This window comes from Myxocyprinus asiaticus, chromosome 48 (genome assembly GCF_019703515.2).
Source record: "Myxocyprinus asiaticus isolate MX2 ecotype Aquarium Trade chromosome 48, UBuf_Myxa_2, whole genome shotgun sequence".
NCBI lineage: Eukaryota > Metazoa > Chordata > Actinopteri > Cypriniformes > Catostomidae > Myxocyprinus > Myxocyprinus asiaticus.
The window spans coordinates 10,572,600-10,595,039 of record NC_059391.1 but is presented as its reverse complement, the minus strand read 5'-3'; the positions used below and the strand labels follow the sequence as shown (position 1 = coordinate 10,595,039).

At 39.2% G+C, this 22,440-nt stretch overlaps 1 protein-coding gene across 3 annotated transcripts in view; it reads left to right on the top strand.

Annotated features, from left to right (window-relative positions):
- LOC127437404 (talin-2-like) overlaps positions 1 to 22,440 on the top strand; it is a 229,738-nt gene that overhangs the window by 158,989 nt on the left and 48,309 nt on the right. For all 3 annotated transcript variants that reach the window (XM_051692258.1, XM_051692259.1, XM_051692260.1), the window contains 13 exons: positions 344 to 552; positions 1,619 to 1,738; positions 2,361 to 2,558; positions 3,662 to 3,801; positions 4,559 to 4,652; positions 13,822 to 13,911; positions 14,003 to 14,125; positions 15,214 to 15,357; positions 15,968 to 16,129; positions 16,322 to 16,462; positions 20,425 to 20,606; positions 21,526 to 21,658; positions 22,192 to 22,293. In XM_051692258.1, the coding sequence (XP_051548218.1) occupies positions 344 to 552; positions 1,619 to 1,738; positions 2,361 to 2,558; positions 3,662 to 3,801; positions 4,559 to 4,652; positions 13,822 to 13,911; positions 14,003 to 14,125; positions 15,214 to 15,357; positions 15,968 to 16,129; positions 16,322 to 16,462; positions 20,425 to 20,606; positions 21,526 to 21,658; positions 22,192 to 22,293 (1,838 nt within the window). The remainder of the gene's footprint in view (positions 1 to 343; positions 553 to 1,618; positions 1,739 to 2,360; positions 2,559 to 3,661; positions 3,802 to 4,558; positions 4,653 to 13,821; positions 13,912 to 14,002; positions 14,126 to 15,213; positions 15,358 to 15,967; positions 16,130 to 16,321; positions 16,463 to 20,424; positions 20,607 to 21,525; positions 21,659 to 22,191; positions 22,294 to 22,440) is intronic.

The window sequence follows — 22,440 nt, the reverse complement described above, 5'->3', positions numbered from 1 at the left end:
TCGGCCAGACGGATTAATCGGCCAATATTTTACATGTAATTCACAATACATTAATCAGACCAATAAATCAGTAAATAAATATTTAGCATATGTTAGACTGATATATCTGCCAGACCGATTAATCGGCTGATATTTGGCATTTGATAGACCGGCATATTGGTCAGACTAATTAATCACCCAGTATTTAGCATTTAATTGACCGATATATCGGCCAGACCAATTAATCTGCCAACATTTGCCATTCTGAGATAAAAATTTTATACAGAGGTCTAAGATTCATATGTGACAGTGACTCGGCATGTGTAATTTATGCATGTGTGTTTATTTGTGCATATTGTTGCAGGTGTAGCCGCGAGGGAAACCTCTCAGTCCCTGAGGACGCTGGCCCAGGCTGCAAGGGGAGTAGCAGCGAGTACCGTGGAGCCTCAGGCCGCAGCTGCCATGCTGGATTCTGCCTGTCATGTGATGGAGGGCTCTGCCATGCTAATCCACGAAGCCCACCAAGCCCTAGTGTGTCCTGGAGATGCAGAGAGCCAGCAGAGATTAGCACAGGTGGGGCATCGTAGATTAAACATACCTTACACACATTCAACCTTTAAACAGTGCACAAATAAAGAGATGTCATCCCATCTGTGAGAACATTTATCAAGTGACAAGTAAACAAATAGAAATGGCAGATTGGTTGCACAATTTTCCAAAGCAAAATATATACTGTAGGTTTGTGAACATCAGAGGTTTTTATTTTTCCTTTAACTTGCATAGATTTGTTCATGATTTTGAGGAGGAGGGAATCTGCCTAATGACAAGCTTCTACCATGTGACAAATGAATTTCTGCCAAAATATTAGAAAGTTTGATTGGATGCATTGCCTTTGAGGTCAAAAAAACAAAAAGCAAATAGTTTTCTCCTACCTTTTAAAAGTTGATAAGTCCATTTATTTTGCTATCCTAACTATTATTTCCATAATTATATGTTAAGCTGTATTTAATTGTTTGATTATACTTTAATATTTGCATTTAGCACAGTTTTTTTCCCTGCTGTCCATGGCCCTATCAGAACAGACCTGTGACCCATTTTTGGGTCACATCCCTCCTGTTAAGAGCCATTCTGCTCTACAATGGCAAAACACAGTAACTACACAAACACTGAAACTAAAAAAAAATGGCTTCAAAAATAATGGTGTGGATTTTGTAGGTACTACAATTTCCACACTCTGTGTACTCTGTATCAGAGCAAAATGTATAGCTATTGCATATTTATACTAATTTAGAGAGTATAGTATATATATTTATTTTTTGTCTGTCAAGTACTATGTAGAAACTGGATTAATCTCACATAAGCCCCCCTTTTGGCAATTATCTCCCATAAAACAAACTATTCTCAGTTGTCACTGTTTCCTGGCGACCTGATTTCTGAAAGGTACTAGCGCGCCTCCTTATTTGCTCAGGTTCCTTTGGGAGACAAGTATATTGCTTGGCATGTCTGTGACAGTGGCATAAATAAGGGACATGGAATCCACTGTTCTGCTGATGGCCCGATTTGAATTTTAGATTCCCTCTGCATTACCCTGGGCCATTGTAGAGTTATTGGTGGGTTTGTCTGTGTGTGTGTGTTTCAGGTGGCAAAGGCTGTCTCTCACTCCCTGAATAACTGTGTGAACTGCCTACCTGGACAGAAGGATGTGGATATGGCTCTCCGGAGCATCGGCGAGGCCAGTAAGAAACTGCTTGTGGAAAATGTGAGTTGTTGTACTTTAGTTACTAACAATTTATCATTGCTGATTGTACCTTAGCTATTATTATTTGGCTCTCTGGAATTCTTGATTCTAATTGGTCAGCCGCGGAGTTCTGTGGTCAAATATGACCACTTAATTGTGCAATTGACTGTTTTCCAGTGCAGATGATTTTCTACATAGCTTTGCTAGTTTCAGGTGTCTCAGATCACTCTGCTGTCTCTTTCTTCTCACATAAAATAACATAAACTTAAATCAATATTTAATGTCCATTAATTGATTTATTTTGGTAAGTAGCAGTGTAATAAGAGGTAGAATGTACATTTGTACATTTGAACATTTGTTAATTTGGAGGTAATGATTGGCTCCAATTCATTAATTCCCTTAGTGTTTACTTTCCTCTGAAAGCACCACAGCCATAAAAGTGAAGTTTATTTATTGTACTCAATCATTTAGCTCATGTATTTATGAGCTTTTGTTGTCAGTATGTCTTTTTGGTTGCCAAGTCACTACTTAAATGTGGAAAATATGTTACAGTATTTGTGACATGAGAGCTCGCACTTTTCCACATGACTCAGCTATAAACTCAGCCATATCTGTAATATTTCACCCTCTCCTGGTTCCCCAGCTTCCTCCATGCTCCAAATCCTTCCAAGAGGCCCAGACGGACCTTAACCACACAGCGGCCGAGCTGAACCACTCTGCTGGGGATGTGGTGCAGTCGTCAAGGGGCACCAGCAGCCAGCTGGCTGTGGCCTCAGGCAAGTTCAGCCAAGACTTTGATGAGTTCCTAGATGCTGGTATCGAGATGGCCGGACACACACAGGTACTGTTTTCACACCGTTTTAATTGTTGTTGAATGTTAGTCTATGCACACATGCTTCGGATGCACATCTTTGGCTGTCGCGCCATGAGCAAATAACTTAGAAAAATACATATTGAGACATACATATTTAGCAGTTCCTTTTATCACTCAACTGTGGTAGGTTTGGCTGGTTAGTTGTGCCATTTAGCCCCTGGTGATGTAACTGCAACATTATGTTATGGGAAAAAAAGCATGTTTCCCCATTGACTGCTACTCAAAAGTGACATGAAAATCATAAAAAAGAAAATCACATTTATCAAAATAAACTGTATTTATGCTCTTGTTGTCTGCGATTCCGTCACTTTGTGCAGCTTTTCACCTCAAAATCAATTGACGCTCAGCATGTCAAGTAACACCTGGATACGCTGTGTAATTCTCATGTTCACATGTATGTATACAAATGTGCTTAATCATCCGAATCTAAAACCTGCTCAATTAAAAAACATCAACAAAAAAATGAAATGGTTGTCATTTTTCAAGCACCTTTTAAATGCATTTTAAAGTTTTGATTCATTTTTAATTAGCGCCTCTCATTTAATTCACTCAGGCACATAATTGTCCCAGAGAGCATGACGGCACTTCATCCAAATGACATCTTTGACGATGTTCTGGTTCTGCATGTTTTCATTAAATTGTAGAGGCGGGTGAGGAGAAGAGGGGGTGATGAGGCCTGACATGCCTAGTAAAGACTGGCTCAGGGAGGATAGTGAAAGACATGGATGTCTAGCCAAAACCAGACTTTGGACTATTGGCATACTGTCTGGTTCACCCAGACTTCCAGAAATTACATAGCAGCCAGTTAATCAGAATCGAACTGGCGATTTTTGCCAGATTTCGCAATTTTTGTTTTGTTATTTGTATTAGATGACGTGATTGGTCGATGTATTCTGGAAACAATGAACCCTTTTACAAATTGTTTAACCATAAAATATAACCTCTTTTCAAGGTTTTTAAAAAGAATGCCATTGCACATTTTTCTGCAGAAATAAAAAAATTGAAGAAAAAATAGTTTGCATGCCAAATAGCTTCACTGCAAGCTAAGCTTCTTTGTTCTGTTTCCACAGTCCAAAGATGACCAGATCCAGGTGATTGGCAACCTGAAAAACATCTCCATGGCATCCAGCAAGCTGCTCTTGGCAGCCAAGTCCCTCTCCGTGGATCCAGGGGCTGCAAATGCCAAAAACCTCCTTGCAGCTGCGGCCCGGTAGGAATGAGATTCAATCAGCATTCTGGGGAGAGTTTAGAAATCATTAACCCAGCATTCAGCGCAGTGGCTATCAGCAAAAATCAACTATTCAGCTTAAAGTTTTCATACAGAGCTGAATTATCTGTGTGAGTGTGCGAGATGTCGGCGTGTGTGCGTGTGCTGCTTGTATCCCCTCAGGTAGAGCAGTAAAGCAGCTAGTCTTGAGGGTTTTGGACTAGATTGATTTCTGTTTCCTTAATGAGGAAACAAACACACATGCACACACACTTGATTCTAGGCTCAGTTTAGTGAAAGAAAACATAATTTTGTCATGATTCTGGTGTGTTTGTGAGGAGTTTGAGTTTGTTAAAAATTGAGATATTCACCCACTCTCCAAAATGTCGTCCCCTGCATTTTTGTCATTCTGACTGTTTATGTGTGTGGGGGGTTTAGGTGGTTTACGAGGAAATTTTTTTAGGTTACAAACTGGTAATTACAAGGGTATTATGCTATAAATGTGATTTATGAGGACATTTCTAGTGTCCCCATAATTTAAATCGCTTAAACAGACTAAACAATGTTTTTTTTTTGAAAATGTAAAAATGCAGAAAGTTTTTTGTGAGGGTTAGGTTTAGGGGAAGGGTTAGGGTTAGGGGATAGAATCTATAGTTTGTACAGTATAAAAATCATTAAGTCTATGGAGAGTCCTCATAAGGATAGCCGCACCAACGTGTGTGTGTGTGCGTGTGTGATTTTCTGCTGTGTTGTTTTTCAGAGCGGTGACAGAGAGCATTAATCAGCTCATCACACTGTGTACTCAGCAGGCACCAGGACAAAAAGAGTGTGACAACGCTCTACGAGAACTAGAGGTACTTGCGCACACAATTCTGAAACGTTTGTACACTGTATTTTAGCGCAAAAACCTTATTCACTAACTCACAATTTAATTTAACCAGAAATACCACTACGCTCTGAGGATTTAAGTCATCAGTCAGTATTTTGAGTATTTTGTCATTTGTCAGGTTTCCAGCCAAATTGTGAATTTAATTTGAAAAATTAATCTTAATATCATGAAGACTATACTTTTTTTTTTTTTTTAATGCACATTTTGGAAATTGTATTTGCATCTTGGTGTTTCCATCAAGCCTTTTTTTATGCAATATCCCAAAATTTGCTCAAAAATACAGTGGCATGCAAAAGTTTGGGCACCCCTGATCAAAATTTCTGTTGTTGTGAATAGCTAAGCAAGCAAAAATGGCCTGATTTCCAACAGGCTTAAAGTTAAAGATGACACATTTCTTTAATATTTTAAGCAATTTAACTTTTTTATATTCATCTTTTACAGTTTCAAAATAACAAAAAAGGAAAAGGGCCCGAAGCAAAAGTTTGGGCACCCTGCATGGTCAGTACTTAGTAACACCCCCTGGCAAGTATCACAGCTAGTAAAAGCTTTTTGTAGCCAGCTAAGTGTCTTAGCTTTCTTCCTTCCAAAAGGCTTCTAGTTCAGTGAGATTCTTGGGCCGTCTTGCATGCACTGCTCTTTTGAGGTCTATCCACAGATTCTCGATGTTTAGGTCGGGGGACTGTGAGGGCCATGGCGAAACCTTCAGCTTGCGCCTCTTGAGGTAGTACATTGTGGATTTTGAGGTGTGTTTAGGATCATTATCCTGTTGTAGAAGCAATCCTCTTTTCATCTTCAGCTTTTTTACAGATGTGTGATGTTTGCTTCCAGAATTTGCTGGTATTGAATTTAATCCATTCTTTCCCTCTACCAGTGAAATGTTCCCTTGTGCCACTGGCATCAACACAAGCCCAAAGCACGATCGATCCACCCCCATGCTTAACAGTTGGAGAGGTGTTCTTTTCATGAAATTCTGCACCCTTTTTTCTGCAAACATACCTTTGCTCATTGTGGCCAAAAAGTTATATTTTAACTTCATCAGTCTGCAGGACTTGTTTCCAAAATGCATCAGGCTTGTGTAGATGTTAATTTGCAAACTTCTGATGCTGAAATTTGTGGTGAGGATGCAGGAAAGGTTTTCTTCTCATGACTGTTCCGTGAAGGTCATATTTGTGCAGGTGTCGCTGCACAGCAGAACAGTGCACCACTACTCCAGAGTCTGCTAAATCTTCCTTAAGGTCTTTTGCAGTCAAACAGGGGTTTCGATTTGCCTTTCTAGCAATCCTACGAAGAGTTCTCTCTGAAAGTTTTCTTGGTCTTCCAGACCTCAACTTGAACTCCGCCGTTCTTGTTAACTGCCATTTCTTAAATACATTACGAATTGAGGAAACGGCTACCTGAAAATGCTTTGCTATCTTCTTATAGCCTTCTCCTGCTTTATGGGCATCAATTGTTTTAATTTTCAGAGTGCTAGGCAGCTGCTTAGAGGAGCCCATGGCTGCTGATTGTTGGGACAAGATTTGAGGAGTCAGAATATGTATAAAGCTATGAAATTTGCATCACCTGGCCTTTCCAAACGATGATTGTGAACAATCTGAGACCTTGGTAAAAGTTATCTGAGAGCTCAAATCTCTTGGGGTGCCCAAACTTTTGCATGGTGCTCCTTTCTTTTTTTTCACTCTAAAATTGTACAAAATAAAAATAATGTAAAATACATTAATATTGCTTAACTTTATGCCTTTTGGAGATCAGTTCATCTTCTACTTAACTATTCACAGCAACAGAAATTTTGACCAGGGGTGCCCATACTTTGGCATGCCATTGTATGTGGATGGAAACTGAGCTTGTGTCAGTCTTTTCTGTGCAAACACAGCTCTTTCCTACTATTTTAGGCTTATTATAGATTGTGCTTTATTCACTGAGAGCAGTCGGCAAACAGAATTTAATTTAAGAGAGATGTTTGTGTAAATTTTTCTATTAATAATGGCTGAAGTAATTCATTAAATGATGATCAAATGATGGAGAAGACTGTTAATCGACCATATATCCTGACGCATGTAGTCAAGTGCACTTTTGGCATTTTAAAGAGTGATTTCAGGTGCCTGCTTCCCAGTGGTGGAGTGATGCTGTACAGTCCCATTTCAAAAATAGTCTTTGGTGGTGGCTGACGTACATGGTCATCTATATGCGCAAAGTTAGCTTCATATTAATAAAATGTATTACATGATATGCTGATTAAGCGTATTAATCGCAATTAATCGCATATCTAAATATTTGCTGAGAAAGCCCCTCAAATAACATAATTAAATGTATAATGCATAAATAATTATACTAAGATTTAAATAATTTTAAACAATGTATATTATAAAAATAATCATTTAGACAATTAAAATGTATTACAGTATTGTGGTAGAAGAGTAAAACATTGATAAACAGTACAAACAAGCGAATTTAGAAGGCAGTATATTGTTTATTTCCATATAATTGAATAAAAGTCTATTATTAGCCAACAGTCCACAGCATTTCATTTTGCAATTGAATTTGTCAATTTGTCCGGGATAGATTTATTATAAGGTCTTGTCTAAGGATGCGCCAGTGTTCACATGCATCAGATGGACACTTTTGGAGTGTCTCTCTATGATTGTGTCGTGTCATAAAAACAAGAGTTTTTAGGTCGCTGTGTCAAGTTAAACTTGGTTTGAAACTTAGAAAAACGCTTCTCGAGATTCCTGCATTCGGAATTGCGCTCAATCCAGCTGTGTTTGAACACATGAACACATCCTTCCTCGTATTGAGCTGTCGCTTGTGTCAGACAAACCTGATTGTGGTTTGTTGTCTGTACAGCAGCGCATTTTCTATACATCTGGAGTTTCGCTTACTGCCCTCTGCTGAAAAATGGTGGTACTTCAAGCTTGAATTTGACAGAAGGAATATTCCATATTACAAGATCAATTGGGTTAATTTTTTTAAATAATTATTTTTTATGTAATTAATCGCAAACTGATTCTTGAGATAAGGGACAAAACAATATTTACAAAATTCATTTGAAATGGATATATTTGTAGACAAAGGTCTCAGCTAACAAACCATGTAAGGGAACAGGTTTTTATAAAAAACACTTTTTTTCCTGAAAATTTACATTTATTCACTTCATAACTTACATCTTACTGTAATTTGTGTCAGTTCTGTCAGACACACTAAAAAGCGTGCTAGAAAGTGAAAAATACATTCTGTAAATTTTTTTCTGTTTTTACACTTTTCTAAAAATTCTGACGCAAATGACAAAATTTCATATTTTTCCATAATTTCCATTTCGTTTTTTTCCTGAGTTGAAGCTGCCTCTATAACCTAAACTAAAATACCAAAATTATTCGACAAGTCTAACAGAAATGACCACAATGGGATGACAGTGTTGGCATGTTGAAGCTGTGACTGCTGAGACTTAAACATTGTTTATTTAAAATAAATAAAAATATATATAAAACTTACCTGACCACGTGTCCTACTGTTGCAACCACCATGAGCAGGAAGTGGGAAAGAGTAATAGCTGACCATGATATTGTCTGATTTATTCAGGATTATAAAAAAAATCGGACAGAGTTATTGCAAATTGAAGACCCAACTTTGATAGGCAGTTTTTATTTTTTATTTTTTTTTATGGAAAATACGATTTAAAGTTTTCTTTGTGTATTGTTTGATATCTTATAGGTCCCTACCTTTCATTTGAGATATATTCACTATATTGCCAAAAGTATTCGCTCACCCATCCAAATAATTGAATTCAGGTGTTCCAATCACTTCCATGGCCACAGGTGTATAAAATGAAGCACTAGGCATGCAGACTGCTTCTACAAACATTTGTGAAAGAATGGGCCGCTCTCAGGAGCTCAGTGAATTCCAGCATGGTACTGTGATAGGATGCCACCTGTGCAACAAGTCCAGTCGTGAAATTTCCTCGCTAGTAAATATTCCACAGTCAACTGTCAGTGGTATTATAACAAAGTGGAAGCGATTAGGAATGACAGCAACTCAGCCACGAAGTGGTAGGCCACGTAAAATGACAGAGCGGGGTCAGCGGATGCTGAGGCGCATAGTGCGCAGAGGTCGCCAACTTTCTGCAGAGTCAATCGCTACAGACCTCCAAAGTTCATGTGGCCTTCAGATTAGCTCAAGAACAGTGCATAGAGAGCTTCATGGAATGGGTTTCCATGGCCGAGCAGCTGCATCCAAGCCATACATCACCATGTGCAATGCAAAGCGCCGGATGCAGTGGTGTAAAGCACGCCGCCACTGGACTCTAGAGCAGTGGAGACGCGTTCTCTGGAGTGACGAATCACGCTTCTCCATCTGGCAATCTGATGGACGAGTCTGGGTTTGGCGGTTGCCAGGAGAACGGTACTTGTCTGACTGCATTGTGCCAACTGTGAAGTTTGGTGGAGGGGGATTATGGTGTGGGGTTGTTTTTCAGGAGCTGGGCTTGGCCCCTTAGTTCCAGTGAAAGGAACTCTGAATGCTTCAGCATACCAAGAGATTTTGGACAATTCCATGCTCCCAACTTTGTGGGAACAGTTTGGGGATGGCCCCTTCCTGTTCCAACATGACTGCGCACCAGTGCACAAAGCAAGGTCCATAAAGACATGGATGAGTGAGATTGGTGTGGAAGAACTTGACTGGCCTGCACAGAGTCCTGACCTCAACCCGATAGAGCACCTTTGGGATGAATTAGAGCAAAGACTGCGAGCCAGGCCTTCTCGTCCAACATCAGTGTCTGACCTCACAAATGCGCTTCTGGAAGAATGGTCAAAAATTCCCATAAACACACTCCTAAACCTTGTGGAAAGCCTTCCCAGAAGAGTTGAAGCTGTTATAGCTGCAAAGGGTGGGCCGACGTCATATTAAACCCTATGGATTAAGAATGGGATGTCACTTAAGTTCATATGCGTCTAAAGGCAGATGAGCGAATACTTTTGGCAATATAGTGTATATATATACAGTACTGTGCAAAAGTCTTAGGCACATAAGATGTTTCACAAAAGCATTTGTCTTAAAATGGTTATTTATATCTTCAGCTTTAGTGTGTCAGTAGGAAATATAAATGTTAGACTCCCAAACATGACTTTTGCAAATAGAAAAGATTAGAAAAGAAGATTAGGGAGCCCTGCAACATATGTCATGGCCCCCACAAAGCCCCCCACTGAACATCATGTCAGTCTGAGATTACATAGAAGAGAGAGAAGCAATTGTGTGATGCCTAAGACAGCACTACAGAGAGACAGGAAGGACAGCTGATCGTCCTTGCAGTGGTAGACCATGTGTAGCAACACCTGCACAGGATCAGTACATCCGAACATCATACTTGTGGGACAGGTACAGGATGGCAATAACAACTGCCCAAGTTACACCAGGAACGCACAATCCCTCCAACAGTGCTCAGACTGTCCGCAATAGGCTGAGAGAGGCTGGACTGAGGGCTTGTAGGCCTGTTGTAAGGCAGGTCCTTACCAGACATCACCGGCAACAACATCGCCTATGGGCACAAACCCACCTTCGCTGGACCAGACAGGACTGGCAAAAAGTGCTCTTCACTGACGAGTCGTGGTTTTGTCTCACCAGGGGTGATGGTCGGACTTGCGTTTATCGTCAAAGGAATTAGCGTTACACCGAGGCCTGTACTCTGGAGCGGGATCGATTTGGAGGTGCAGGGTCCGTCATGGTCTGGGGTGGTGTTTCACAGCATCATCGGACTGAGCTTGTTGTCATTGCAGACAATCTCAACGCTGTGTGTTACAGGGAAGACATCCTCCTCCCTCATGTGGTTACTCTTCCTGCAGGCTCATCCTGACATGACCCTCCAGCATGACAATGCCACCAACCATACTGCTCATTCTGTGCGTGATTTCCTGCAAGACTCATCCATTCAAACTGTACAAGTGGCCAAATGGCTCAGAAGTATGTAAAATTGACATCTGAGATCAGGCGTTGTTAATGTGTTGTTTGCGTGTTGTCAACATGTTGTTTGCACGTCGTCTACGCGTTGTTTACACGGTGATTTTTCACATGTAAACAACGTGTAAACAACACGTACACAACTCGCGGACATCACGTTGTTTGCACATTGTCTACAAGTTAAAATTCGCGTATATTTGAACTGCCTTGCGTTCCATACACGGAGCGCGTCTGACATGCTGCTGAATAGAGGTCGGGTGGCTGCTCACGGGTCCTAGTGCCTGCCTGCAACCTCTGTCAGTGCAACTTATCCAGTAAGGGTTCAGAGAAAAATCGACAGCTGGCAGCAGTCAATGGCAGCCGGAAGTACCTGCCAAAATAACCAGAAGTGGGAGGGGCTTGTTGTTGGAACAGCCAATCACTCGCATTCTTGAGGGGAAGTAGTTTCTTTTTCCATAATAAAAGCACCAATTTGCTGAAAGCACTAGCAAAAAGGTAAAACTGAATGTGTTTCAAATAAAACCATGCTTCTGCAATGTCGTCTTTAGCTTACTTCAGTTATTTTGTTTTTGTAAAATCATTGGGGATTGTCATACGACTGGCGTAACAGCTTTAATTGAGGGCTTGTTTAACGCTAGCAAAGAAAATACGCAGCTTACTTATGGAAAGTGTTGGCAACATTTCTAAATATATTTTTGTATGAATGGTTATTTTTTTGGCCATAACATTGATAGTTTTAGCTACTCGCTATTATACTTATAAATTCATTGTTTTATTGTTGATGGGTCATTTATTAAGCAGATCTTGGTTAAGTTAAATACCGTCATGCATGCCATTAACAGCCTAGTTTGTTTTGGTGGATAATGTGATTACCCAAGTTGTTTAAGTTGCTGTAGTGTACTTTTTCAATTGTTATTGTGGTGTAATTTGATGTAAGATGAAACGACAGTGAAGATACAGACTTTCTGTATGCATAGTTCATGATGTTGTCAAATATTATATGTGGATGCTACTCATTTGTGTAGTTTTCAATACAACTCAATGCACAAATACATTTGACAGTAATGATGAACCAATACTGAAGTATTTTCACTGGATTATAAAACAGTCCTCGTTTTTCCTGAATCTGAGCATAGTTGAGCCAACACTGCCTTTTACAAGACGGATAGAGACCCATTATTTTGTTATTTTGGTAATAATTTAAAATTGACAAAATACTACTGCATTTTGGGGACAGTCAAATTAAGCTTAATTATACAGAGAAATAAACCTAAATCAGAAACATTGTTTTCAATTATCAAAAAAAAAATTCTTGACATTTGCCTTTCACCATTGCATGTCTTTCTCAGACCATAACATACAGTATATTAATATTGGGCAGAAATGCTGTGTAATTGTTATGTTGTTTATATCATATAAAATGGGAATAGCCTTCTATACATGTTGTCTAAATGAAGGATGACAGCATTTTGTTGTCCATAGACATTTATTTACTTATGTATTTTATTATTGCTGTATGCGAACATTTCTAGTTCAGTTTCACATTGTGTAAAACTGTTGTAATGTCAAATGATCTAATTCAGAATACAAGACTTGTAATAATAATGACAATGCTAACAATATATAGTTGAATCTTTATACATACGATTAAAGAAATATGTTATTATGTAATTATTTTATAATACGAACTCAACCACTGACTTTGAGAAATGCCTCCGTTTATTGTTCCCATTCGTTACTTGTTTATCGATTGGCTGCTTTGTCTGTTTGGATGCTAATGATTGGCGGCTACCAGCAGCAAGTTCTGCCTACTCTTCCGAAAGACATCAGGAGGCACTTCCTGCTGCCAGCTGCCATTTTTTCGCTTAACCCCCTCTCGACTTAGGCTGTGTTCCACTTCACTTTTACATCCACTCGCTAACTCCCCTAAGCACTTCACCTCGGGGGAATCCCAACTGCCATTTTGGAAGTCCGTTACACTTCGTTAAGTGAGCGAGGGAAGTTTCTGTTGACAGACTCTCAACCCCTCAATTTTGACCGAGGGAGCGAGTCTACACTGATGTACGCTGAATGCAAGATCTGCGTGTCTATAAACACCGTAAAGAAAGTGGGAATGTTCTCTGACAAGAAATGATAGAATAATGTATTTATTATTTTGCCAAAATGAAACAAGATGCAGTTTTGAGGCAAAGAAAGTTGAAGCAGCATTTTCCCAGCTACTTTCTTCTGCTCTCTCCTGGTTGTGTAAAGTTTGCGGTAGCTGTTACAGATGGAGCTGAGCATTTCAGCACCTGATCTGTCATTAATTCTGCCTGTGATACATTGTGTGATAAAACGGTTGCAAAATGCGATAAATGGTAAAACTGTATGCGCTACAAACCAAGGTGTTCATGAAAATAATAATGAATGATAATAATATGATCACATGTATTGTGTTCTTAGTAGAATTCAAATGGGGCGCATAACTTTTGTGGTCTGCAATGCAACATAAGAGGGAAGCCACGTCTGCGATCCTGTGTCTGTAGTGCGCCAATCAAGGGAAGCCTGGCTGACTTTCGTGCACCTGTGTGCTTTAGTGAAAAGTGATCAATCGTCTCTCGCAAATCACTGTTTTCGATGAGATGTCATTTTAGACCTTATGGAGCACTGAATGCACGATGTAGGTCATTAAATTTGCTTCGGTGGACCAAAGTCCCCTTTGGGCAGTTGCCAAAAACTTTTCAATGCAGGAAAAACTCTGGTCTCAGATCGTGGTAGTCTGCTGCACCCTCCAGAACCGTTCTGCAAGATCAGAAATTGCTCTGTGCCAATTGAGTTCAGCACTAATTTTATGGGCACATTGGTACCTTTACCTGATTTGCATAATTCCCTAGTCAATCAGGCACTAAAACAACGCAGATAGCATGTGAAAATAAACTGCACTATCAGTGAGCGCAAATCATACTTGGTTAATTCCCCTCTCAGCCTCTGAATATATGTGAAATATTTGATAGCTGTTCATATACTCTTCTTACTTTAACGAGGCACTTGGTGAAGCCTGTTTTAATAAATCTACAAACCTTGAAGTTCCTTTTTATATTGAGTATAATTTTTTTTTTAGACCAACAGGCGCTTTGATAGTCTCCAAGCATCTTACCTCTCTCTCTCTCTCTCCCCCTCTCATCCTCTCCCTCTCTCCCACATATACACAGGCTGTGCGAGGAATGCTAGACAATCCAAATGAGCCAGTCAGCGATCTCTCCTATTTTGACTGCATTGAGAGCGTTATGGAGAATTCCAAGGTAAAGAATCCATTGCAACATTCCAAAATTCTCTAAAAAATGAGAAGCTGTACATTCCAAAAGGGGGTCTAATACATTTCTAACTGAGCAGGTTCTCGGGGAGTCTATGGCTGGAATCTCACAGCATTGTAAGATGGGAAACGTGCCAGCATTTGGTGATTGTGTAGGTGTGGCGTCCAAAGCGCTGTGTGGGTTGACCGAGGCAGCGGGGCAGGTGAGCTCTTAGGCTGGTACCGTCTGATACTACTCCCACAATGTACCTGGAGCATTGCTTTAGAAACACTTTAGTCTGTAAAGACAACATGAAACTTTATTCAAAACTCATTTCAAACTGAGAAAATTACTTTCTCCTGTCCGAGTGTAATGCGCAGAGGCATCCATAAGTAGGCCATTTGGAAATTTATTTCCCCAAAAGTGTAACCCTGTGGCGCTTTCAAAATTGTTTGTTTGTGCAGCCCAATGGCGTGAATTTGGAGTGTTCAGGAAACCAGTTTAAAAGCAATTGTTATTTTTGCAATTCTGTTTGGTAGCATTAGTGACGCAGACATTTCTGCAGCTTTAACTTCTGTAATGTGATGTATTTTGAAGTTAAACTGTATATTCCGTGGGACATTTGTGGGGGCGGGACATGATTTTATCCATCGGAAACTAATTGGATCTTGAATAGTAGGCTGTGATATTATTGGTTAACATCATTTTTCAAAAAGTTACATTTTGCTTCACAAAATTTTTTTTTCTGGTCCCACTTTATATTAGTTGTCATTAACTAATATGTAATTAAGCATTTTACACAATGTACTTTATTATGTATATACAGTACTTGTTGCTGCGTTGTACTTACATTTAAAGTACCTGCATTTAATTACATTTGTAGTTACACTGTTAACCTTACGCCTAACTCTAACCCAACCCTTACCCTAAAACCTAACTCTAACCCTTAAACCTAACTCTATCTCTACTTCTAAACCTACCCGTACCGCAAACTCAGTACCAGCAATTGTACTTTTTGTGAAAGATTTTGCAGAACAACATGTAGTTGCACAGTAAATATGTTGTATTGTATGTATTTTAATATTAGTACATTGTAGTTAAAGACACCTAATATAAAGTGAAACCTTTTTTTCTTTAGCATAACCAAAGACATTAATTAAGAAAGTAATAGGATCCATTTTGGTTGTTTTCCATGATGTCTTTAAGATTAATTGGCTAAATAAAAATAATTTCTTAATTTCTCTATCTCTTATTTAGATTTATGCATTACACTTTTCCAAAGTAATTTACAAATGAGCTTTCTCCTTTCAGGCCTCCTATTTGGTGGGTGTCTCCGATCCCAACAGCCAGTCAGGTCATCAGGGATTGGTGGATCCCATCCAGTTTGCCAGAGCCAATCAGGCGATTCAGATGGCCTGTCAGAACCTTGTGGACCCGGCCAGCAGTCCTTCCCAGGTGACTATTTTAAATGTTTCTTTCCGATTAATTCTCTAGGACCTCTGTAAGCATTTGGGTGATTCTCACGAAACCTGTCAAGAATATGTCATGGTCATATTTTACCCAACATCAAAGAAAATCTGAAATTATACTTTACATCAAATAAATGAAGCTTTCATTTAGGGCCATTAAGATTTTTTACACATTTAACCTCCCAGTTCTCATTACTGGAAGGACGTTTTACTTGTACTATTCCCATTGTTTTCAAGGATGATTCTCATTTTTACTATATTACTATAACTACTGTATCACAATTTACAAAAAAATGAATGAAAATTAACAGCAGTACCAAGTGAATACTACTATGATGTGTACATACTTGACACTGTAAATAATTTTTCATTTTTTCACACTGCGGTAATGAGATTATCATAATGACCATCTCTTTTCACCTTGCGGTAATGAGAAATGGAGGGCAAAATGTGCATAACTGTCTTGAAAACAATGTCACAATGTAAAAAATCCTAAAAATAGGCATTCATTATTCTTTCATTTTTGCCTTTCTGGCAGTTTCCTCTATTGGTTTTTGAACTGCACGGTTTCAGTTGTTGTTTATTTGTTTGTAAAGGTTTTGTCGGCAGCTACAATCGTTGCGAAGCATACCTCAGCCCTTTGCAACGCCTGTCGTCTGGCGTCTTCCAAAACAGCCAACCCTGTAGCCCGAAGACATTTCGTGCAATCAGCCAAAGAGGTCGCCAATACCACTGCTAACCTTGTCAAAACGATAAAGGTATGACCTGCAATTAATTGCCAAAAGGTCATTTGGTACTGGAGTAATTCAGAATTGATAGAATTTTCGGCATTTGTATGAAGACTTGAGCTTGCCTGTCCATTTGCAACCTTATAGCCAGTAACAAAGGATTATTTGTGTGAGGGTTGCAGTATTTTACCCTAAGTGATCTTCCTCTACTGTTTATCTCAGGCCTTAGATGGTGATTTCTCAAATGAGAACCGTGAAAGGTGCCGCGTGGCCACGACCCCGCTGATTGAAGCTGTGGATAATCTCTCAACCTTCGCCTCCAACCCGGAGTTTGCTAGCATTCCTGCACAGATAAGCCATGAGGTGATGAAACACTGAAAACTGGAATATTCAATGTATTATTTATTCTCTCAGTGTGTGTGTGGGACAGATTTTGCTAATATTGTGGGAACCAAATGTCTCTGCAAGGATAGTAAAACCTGAAATCGACTACTTAGTAGGGAGTAGCCAAAGGTCACTATGAGGAAAACTGCTTAATAAGCATACTAAATAATGCCTTAAAAAGAGTTAGTGGATAGAAAATACCAATATCAACTGTCCCTACTGTTTTTTTTATTTTTATTATTATTATTATTATTCTTTTTTAATGTATTTAATTTTGTACATATTATCATTCTTGTACAGTTCGTATTTAATATCAAATAAAACAATAGATAAGTCCCCACCATGTTGCTGCACTTTTTGTGGGACAAATTTAAGAGAATGTCCTCACAAATAAAGCAAAACATTTAATATTAATTTGCGTTTGAATGGGTAAATTGCACTTTGAGGCAGTGTTGAGGTCAAGTCACTAGATCTCGAGTCCGAGTCCTCACTGCTCGAGTCCAAGTCACCAACCTTGTGTCTGAGTCGAGTCCAAGTTGAGTCGCCAATAACTGCATACAAGTCTGAGTTACGAGTCCTTGTCTATGTCATAAAATAAGCCAAAAACCATTTTAAGTTAATTGGCACACACAAATTCAGCATTTCAAAGTGTATTGTACAAGAAACCATACACACAATAACTAGGTTTTTTCATTTTATTGATGTTGTTTCTTTGTTCTTATTTTAGTACTAATTCTTTGTCTTGAATAATTATTTGAGAACTTAAAAAAAAATGATATCCATCTATCCATCCATCCATCCATCTATCACTATGTTGTATATAGGCCTATAAAATAATCAAGGAAATAAAACTTTCCTCTGTAAACAACAGTGCCTTCTTGCCATTTATTTGAAGTTTATTTATTAAAAAAAAAAAAAAAAAATCTCAGGTATTGTCCTCTGGTGTTATATTATCAAAATTCATTATAATTCAGGCGTTGGAGCAATGCACATGATTTTTCATGGATGGATGGATGGATGTTTGTCCTTTTAACAATGGGATTACTTAACTGTTTTAGCCTACATTTGTGATAAACTCGCATCACACGAGCCAGTCTCTGTCTCTATGTAAAACTGTCATAAACGCATGAACACACGTCAACGTAATCTTATGTTCCTGTTATAATTATAACTCGTAATAATGATTTACATTTTCTACGTATGTGCCGCCACATAGATTCTGAAAAATCCTTTATGCGTTCTAGACAAACTTGTGCAGATAATTTTTCTACTGAGTTGAAAGTTTTGAGAGGTCTTGAGTTGCAACATGTACTTTGTTAATGGTTTCTGTCATTTTATTTGCTCGTGTCTCTTACATTGTCAGTGGGCATCAGAATATAATTCTTACAGTACGATTTTAACCATGTGTTATGCACCACCAACCAAATGGCGATTGATTCTTCAAACTCCGGTATTCTCCTTCGCTATACCACATCTACAGAGGCAGAACATTTGTATGATTAAACAGAGGCAGAGTTATTTTGTGTTATAATAGATTTGCGAGTACACATGACATGTTTGGATTGGCACACGCACTCTCTGAATGAGAGCAGGGAGATTTGAGAGTGCGCGTCCAGTTTTGAGTGAAAGCAAAGGAAATCCGCGTGCGAGCACAGAGATATGTGCTCGCGCAACCGAGGCATGGCATACATGTGATCTCAAGCCATAAATGGGCAGAACGCAGGAGTTAACAGTTGTAACGAGTCAGAATGCACTCAATGCTCGAGTCCAAGTCAGAGTCATTAGTGTTCAAGTCCAAGACGAGTCACGAGTTATCAGTATCGTTTGTTTTGTTTTGTTTTGTTTTTGGGTGAACTACCATTTTATAGGTGCACTTAGTAATTTGTTCTCCATTAAAAAAGTTTTACTCCTAAAAAAATAAATTGCAATTTTGAAACATACAACATGTATAAAATCATGAGCACTCACATAAGATAAAGACTCTAGTCACATCAGTAACCTTATAAAAGCTGTTTTATTCTACTTGGGGCAGGGGCGCCCTCGTGGGGGCTGCCATTTTAGAATCACATGGCCAGCTGGATACTACTCAGAAGTCATCTTGTTATTGGACACTTTCACTCTTGGATTAAATTAATCATGGCTGATTATGAATAGTGAATTTCTACAATGGCATCTGTAAAACTATTGAATTTGAATGATGCTGCATCCACACCACTAGGTGTCACTGTAAGTCCAAGATGACACAAAAAAAAGTTACTGAGTGCACCTTTAACGCAGGTATTTAGGACTGGAAAAGACTGAAGGGTTTTGGGTCAATATTCAGGCTATCTAGTGACTTTTTAGTTCCTCTTTGTTGATTAGTTGAAACTAGATAGGTAAAGTCAAAGTCTTTCTAGCAAGTCAGTTCACTGTCAGCCATCTTTGGAATGTTTTCGGGAGACTATTTCCAGTCATGACAGTGTATCTCCTATCTACTTGAATAGGGGGACACCAAAATCTCAAAAACCGCTTGCCAAGCTTACGTTTACACGGCATATTTCAAATCAGCAGTAAAATCTGACACATTGTGCTTCATCTCATATTACGCAAAAAAAAAAATGGCTTGTATAGCTAATGCACATGTGCGTTCTCAAGTTGATTGACAGGCGATGTCTGTATCTAAAAAGTAATTGGCTCTTTTACCTTTAAGACTGGACTTCTTTTCTACATCCTTTGACCATTGGGCGTTTAGAGCTCCTTGGTTGGGCATTCCAATTTCTCCCATTCATTTTAATAGAAGTGGTCCGTCTCTCATAAATAAATAGTCTCAGGTAAAGTTTGTCATGATAAACTTTGATGGGGCTTGGGTAGCTCAGCGAGTATTGACGCTGACTACCACCCCTAGAGTCGCGAGGGCATGCTGAGTGACTCCAGCCAGGTCTCCTAAGCAACCAAATTGGCCCGGTTGCTAGGGAGGGTAGAGTCACATGGGGTAACCTCCTCGTGGTCGCTATAATGTGTGGTTCTCGCTCTCGGTGGGGCGCATGTTGAGTTGTGCGTGGATGCCGCGGAGAATGGCGTGGGCCTCCACACGTGCTAAGTCTCCGCGGTAATGCGCTCAACAAGCCACGTGATAAGATGCGCGGATTGACGTTCTCAGATGCGGAGGCAACTGAGATTCGTCCTCTGCCACCCCGATTAAGGCGAGTCACTACGACACCACGAGGACTTAGAGCGCATTGGGAATTGGGCATTCCAAATTGGGGAGAAAAAAAAAGATAAACTTTGATGGCTTGAAAAAGCCTTGTCAGAAAGGTTAAAAGTTTAAGATGGATGGATGGATGGGTAGATAAATATATTTGGTGAAAGTAGCTTAAAAGCTCAAGGAGGAGTTAGTGTTTAAATTGTTGGTCTCGGTTTAAGGAAAATGGTTTTGGGGAAAACAAAGTTTGAAGAGTAACAGTATATTGGCTTTGTCAAGCCAACATAATTGTGTTTGTTGTTTAATAACTTTTTAGGGTTGGATGATATTTTTTATGATATTTTCAACATTTTGGTCATTATATTTGGTTATAATATATATGATATACACTTTTATTGAAAGAAACTATTGAAAAAAAGGAAAGGTCCTTGACTTTAACAACAGACTAATCAATGTCCAAATTAAAGTGTAAGCCACACATCTGAAGCATTAGCAACAATATCTAAGGAATGGCGGGGCTTACCTGAGGGTCAGTTCCACACACTAAAGACATTTTTATCAAGCTCTTCCTCGTGTTCTCATTCGCAGTGATTTTCACATTGTTCGCCCACCATGCGGCACTGTTTTGCAAAAGCGTGATTGAAGCGTTTCACAAATTTCAGTTTATCATTTAAAGCCATGTATCGTCCTCTAAGGCAGGGCCAGATACTGCATACTAAACTCTATTAAATTTCTTTCCGAATTTTCTTTAAAATCCCAGGGTTCTGCCGCCCAGGAGCCAATCCTGCGCTCAGCTCGTTCCATGCTGGACAGCTCCACCCACCTGTTAGAGACCGCCCGCTCCCTCATCATTAACCCCAAAGACCCGCCCACCTGGTCCATCCTGGCAGGCCACTCCCGCACTGTGTCAGACTCCATTAAGAGCCTGATTACATCCATCAGGTTTGTATCATGCGAATAAAGACTGATAGCTGGAACATTTATACTTTTTGTTTAACAAAACTCTTTTTGTAAAGGTTCAGCCGAGAGCCCTCTCAGAGAGTTATAGCTCAAGCCATTGAACTTTAAAACCTGTGAAATGTTGCCAACCAGGGGAAAGTTCAACAGATAATCTTAAAGAAACCTTTGTAAATCCTAAATGCCTGTTGCTTAAACTTAAAGTTTGAATATTCACAAAAACAATTTCTGACTTTTTTGGCAGATTTTCATCATTTTTTGAAAAACATTACAATACCTCAATTATTTGTTCAGAAAAGAGGAAACGATCCAATGGCTCTCTTGTCTGTAAATAGTAACAGCTGGATAGCAGACTGTGTGGGATTTCATTGGGTTGTATATTGTAGTAGTAATCAACCCTTAGTGGGTTTTCAGTGAGAGCGCCCTGGGTGATGGACTAAACACAGATCAAATACGTATTTATGCTTATGCTAAGGGTGCATACAGATAAACTGATCTGAGATCGGTGGATGTGAAGAGCTGATGGTGTCCTCTCAGCTATCACACTCATCTTCAGTCACAGGAACAGCGGCTGGGATCCGTGCCTACCTGGCTGCCCTCCGTGTTTACTTTCCTCCCAGATCATTCAGTCAGAGCTGATGATCTGGGAACTTTGGCAGCCCTTAAACTATAGATAGAAATAACAAGCTAAATATACTGAAAACTGAATCTAGCAGTCATAGAATGAAAGCCAGTGTAACTAATTAAACTTAAGTGAATATTGAAATAAAATTTTAATTAAAACTGAATTAAAAATTGTGTTTTGATCCTGTAATGTGCAATATCCGGATTTTGTGGAGAAAGTTTATTCAATTGAGTCCCATCTGAAAAGTATATAGCAACCTCTCATGTTCTGTTGATATAGGGACAAGGCTCCTGGACAGCGGGAATGTGACCATTCCATTGACAGCATCAACAAGAGCATCAGAGACATTGAGCAGGTGTCTCTCGCAGCTGTAGGTCAGAGTCTGCCCCGCAGAGACGACATCTCCCTGGAGGTAACAAAACACATACGTCTCTATATGTTTATTCCTGCTGTTAGCATGGTATGTTAACGTTTGAATAAAATGTTAATGAATGCATTACGCTAGTGTGGTGCTATTTGGTATTATATCAGCTCTAGACCTCGGCTTTAGAGGACCCATGTTAGTGGTTTTGTAGCATTTTCTGTTCTCTCTAAATATTGAATAATCATTTTAATTATTATTGATTTAACAGAATTAATATTATTTAAATATACTTTTATTTTAATTATACTTAAAAAATAGTTGTAATATTTAATTTAGCTTATCATGACCATTTCCCATGTCTAGGCTGCTTTTGCTACCTATATGTAAATGAGCTCTGTTATGATTGGCTAACCTTTGTGAATGTAAAATTAGATGCTGAAAAAAACAGCGAAATGCACTGGATGGTCAGTGATGTCCTTCTAATGCATATTTAAAAAGAAAAACAATTAAAAAACAGTTCAGATAGACGCATTAAAGCGATGATTGTGAATGGATCTGTCTAATGGTAGTGCTCCTTTTAGGCTTTACAGGAGCAGTTGACCTCTGCCGTGCAGGAAATCGGTCACCTCATTGACCCCATCTCTACTGCAGCCCGAGGGGAAGCTGCTCAGCTTGGACACAAGGTAGAAACAGGGATGAAGCACAAACAATCTTACCTCTGCATTGTACTTAAAGGTGGAATCCATGATTTCCTAACATACTTAGGAACTCATACTCCTACCTAATGCTTAATTAAGCATTAAGAAATGAGACGCCGTGCTACAGTATGT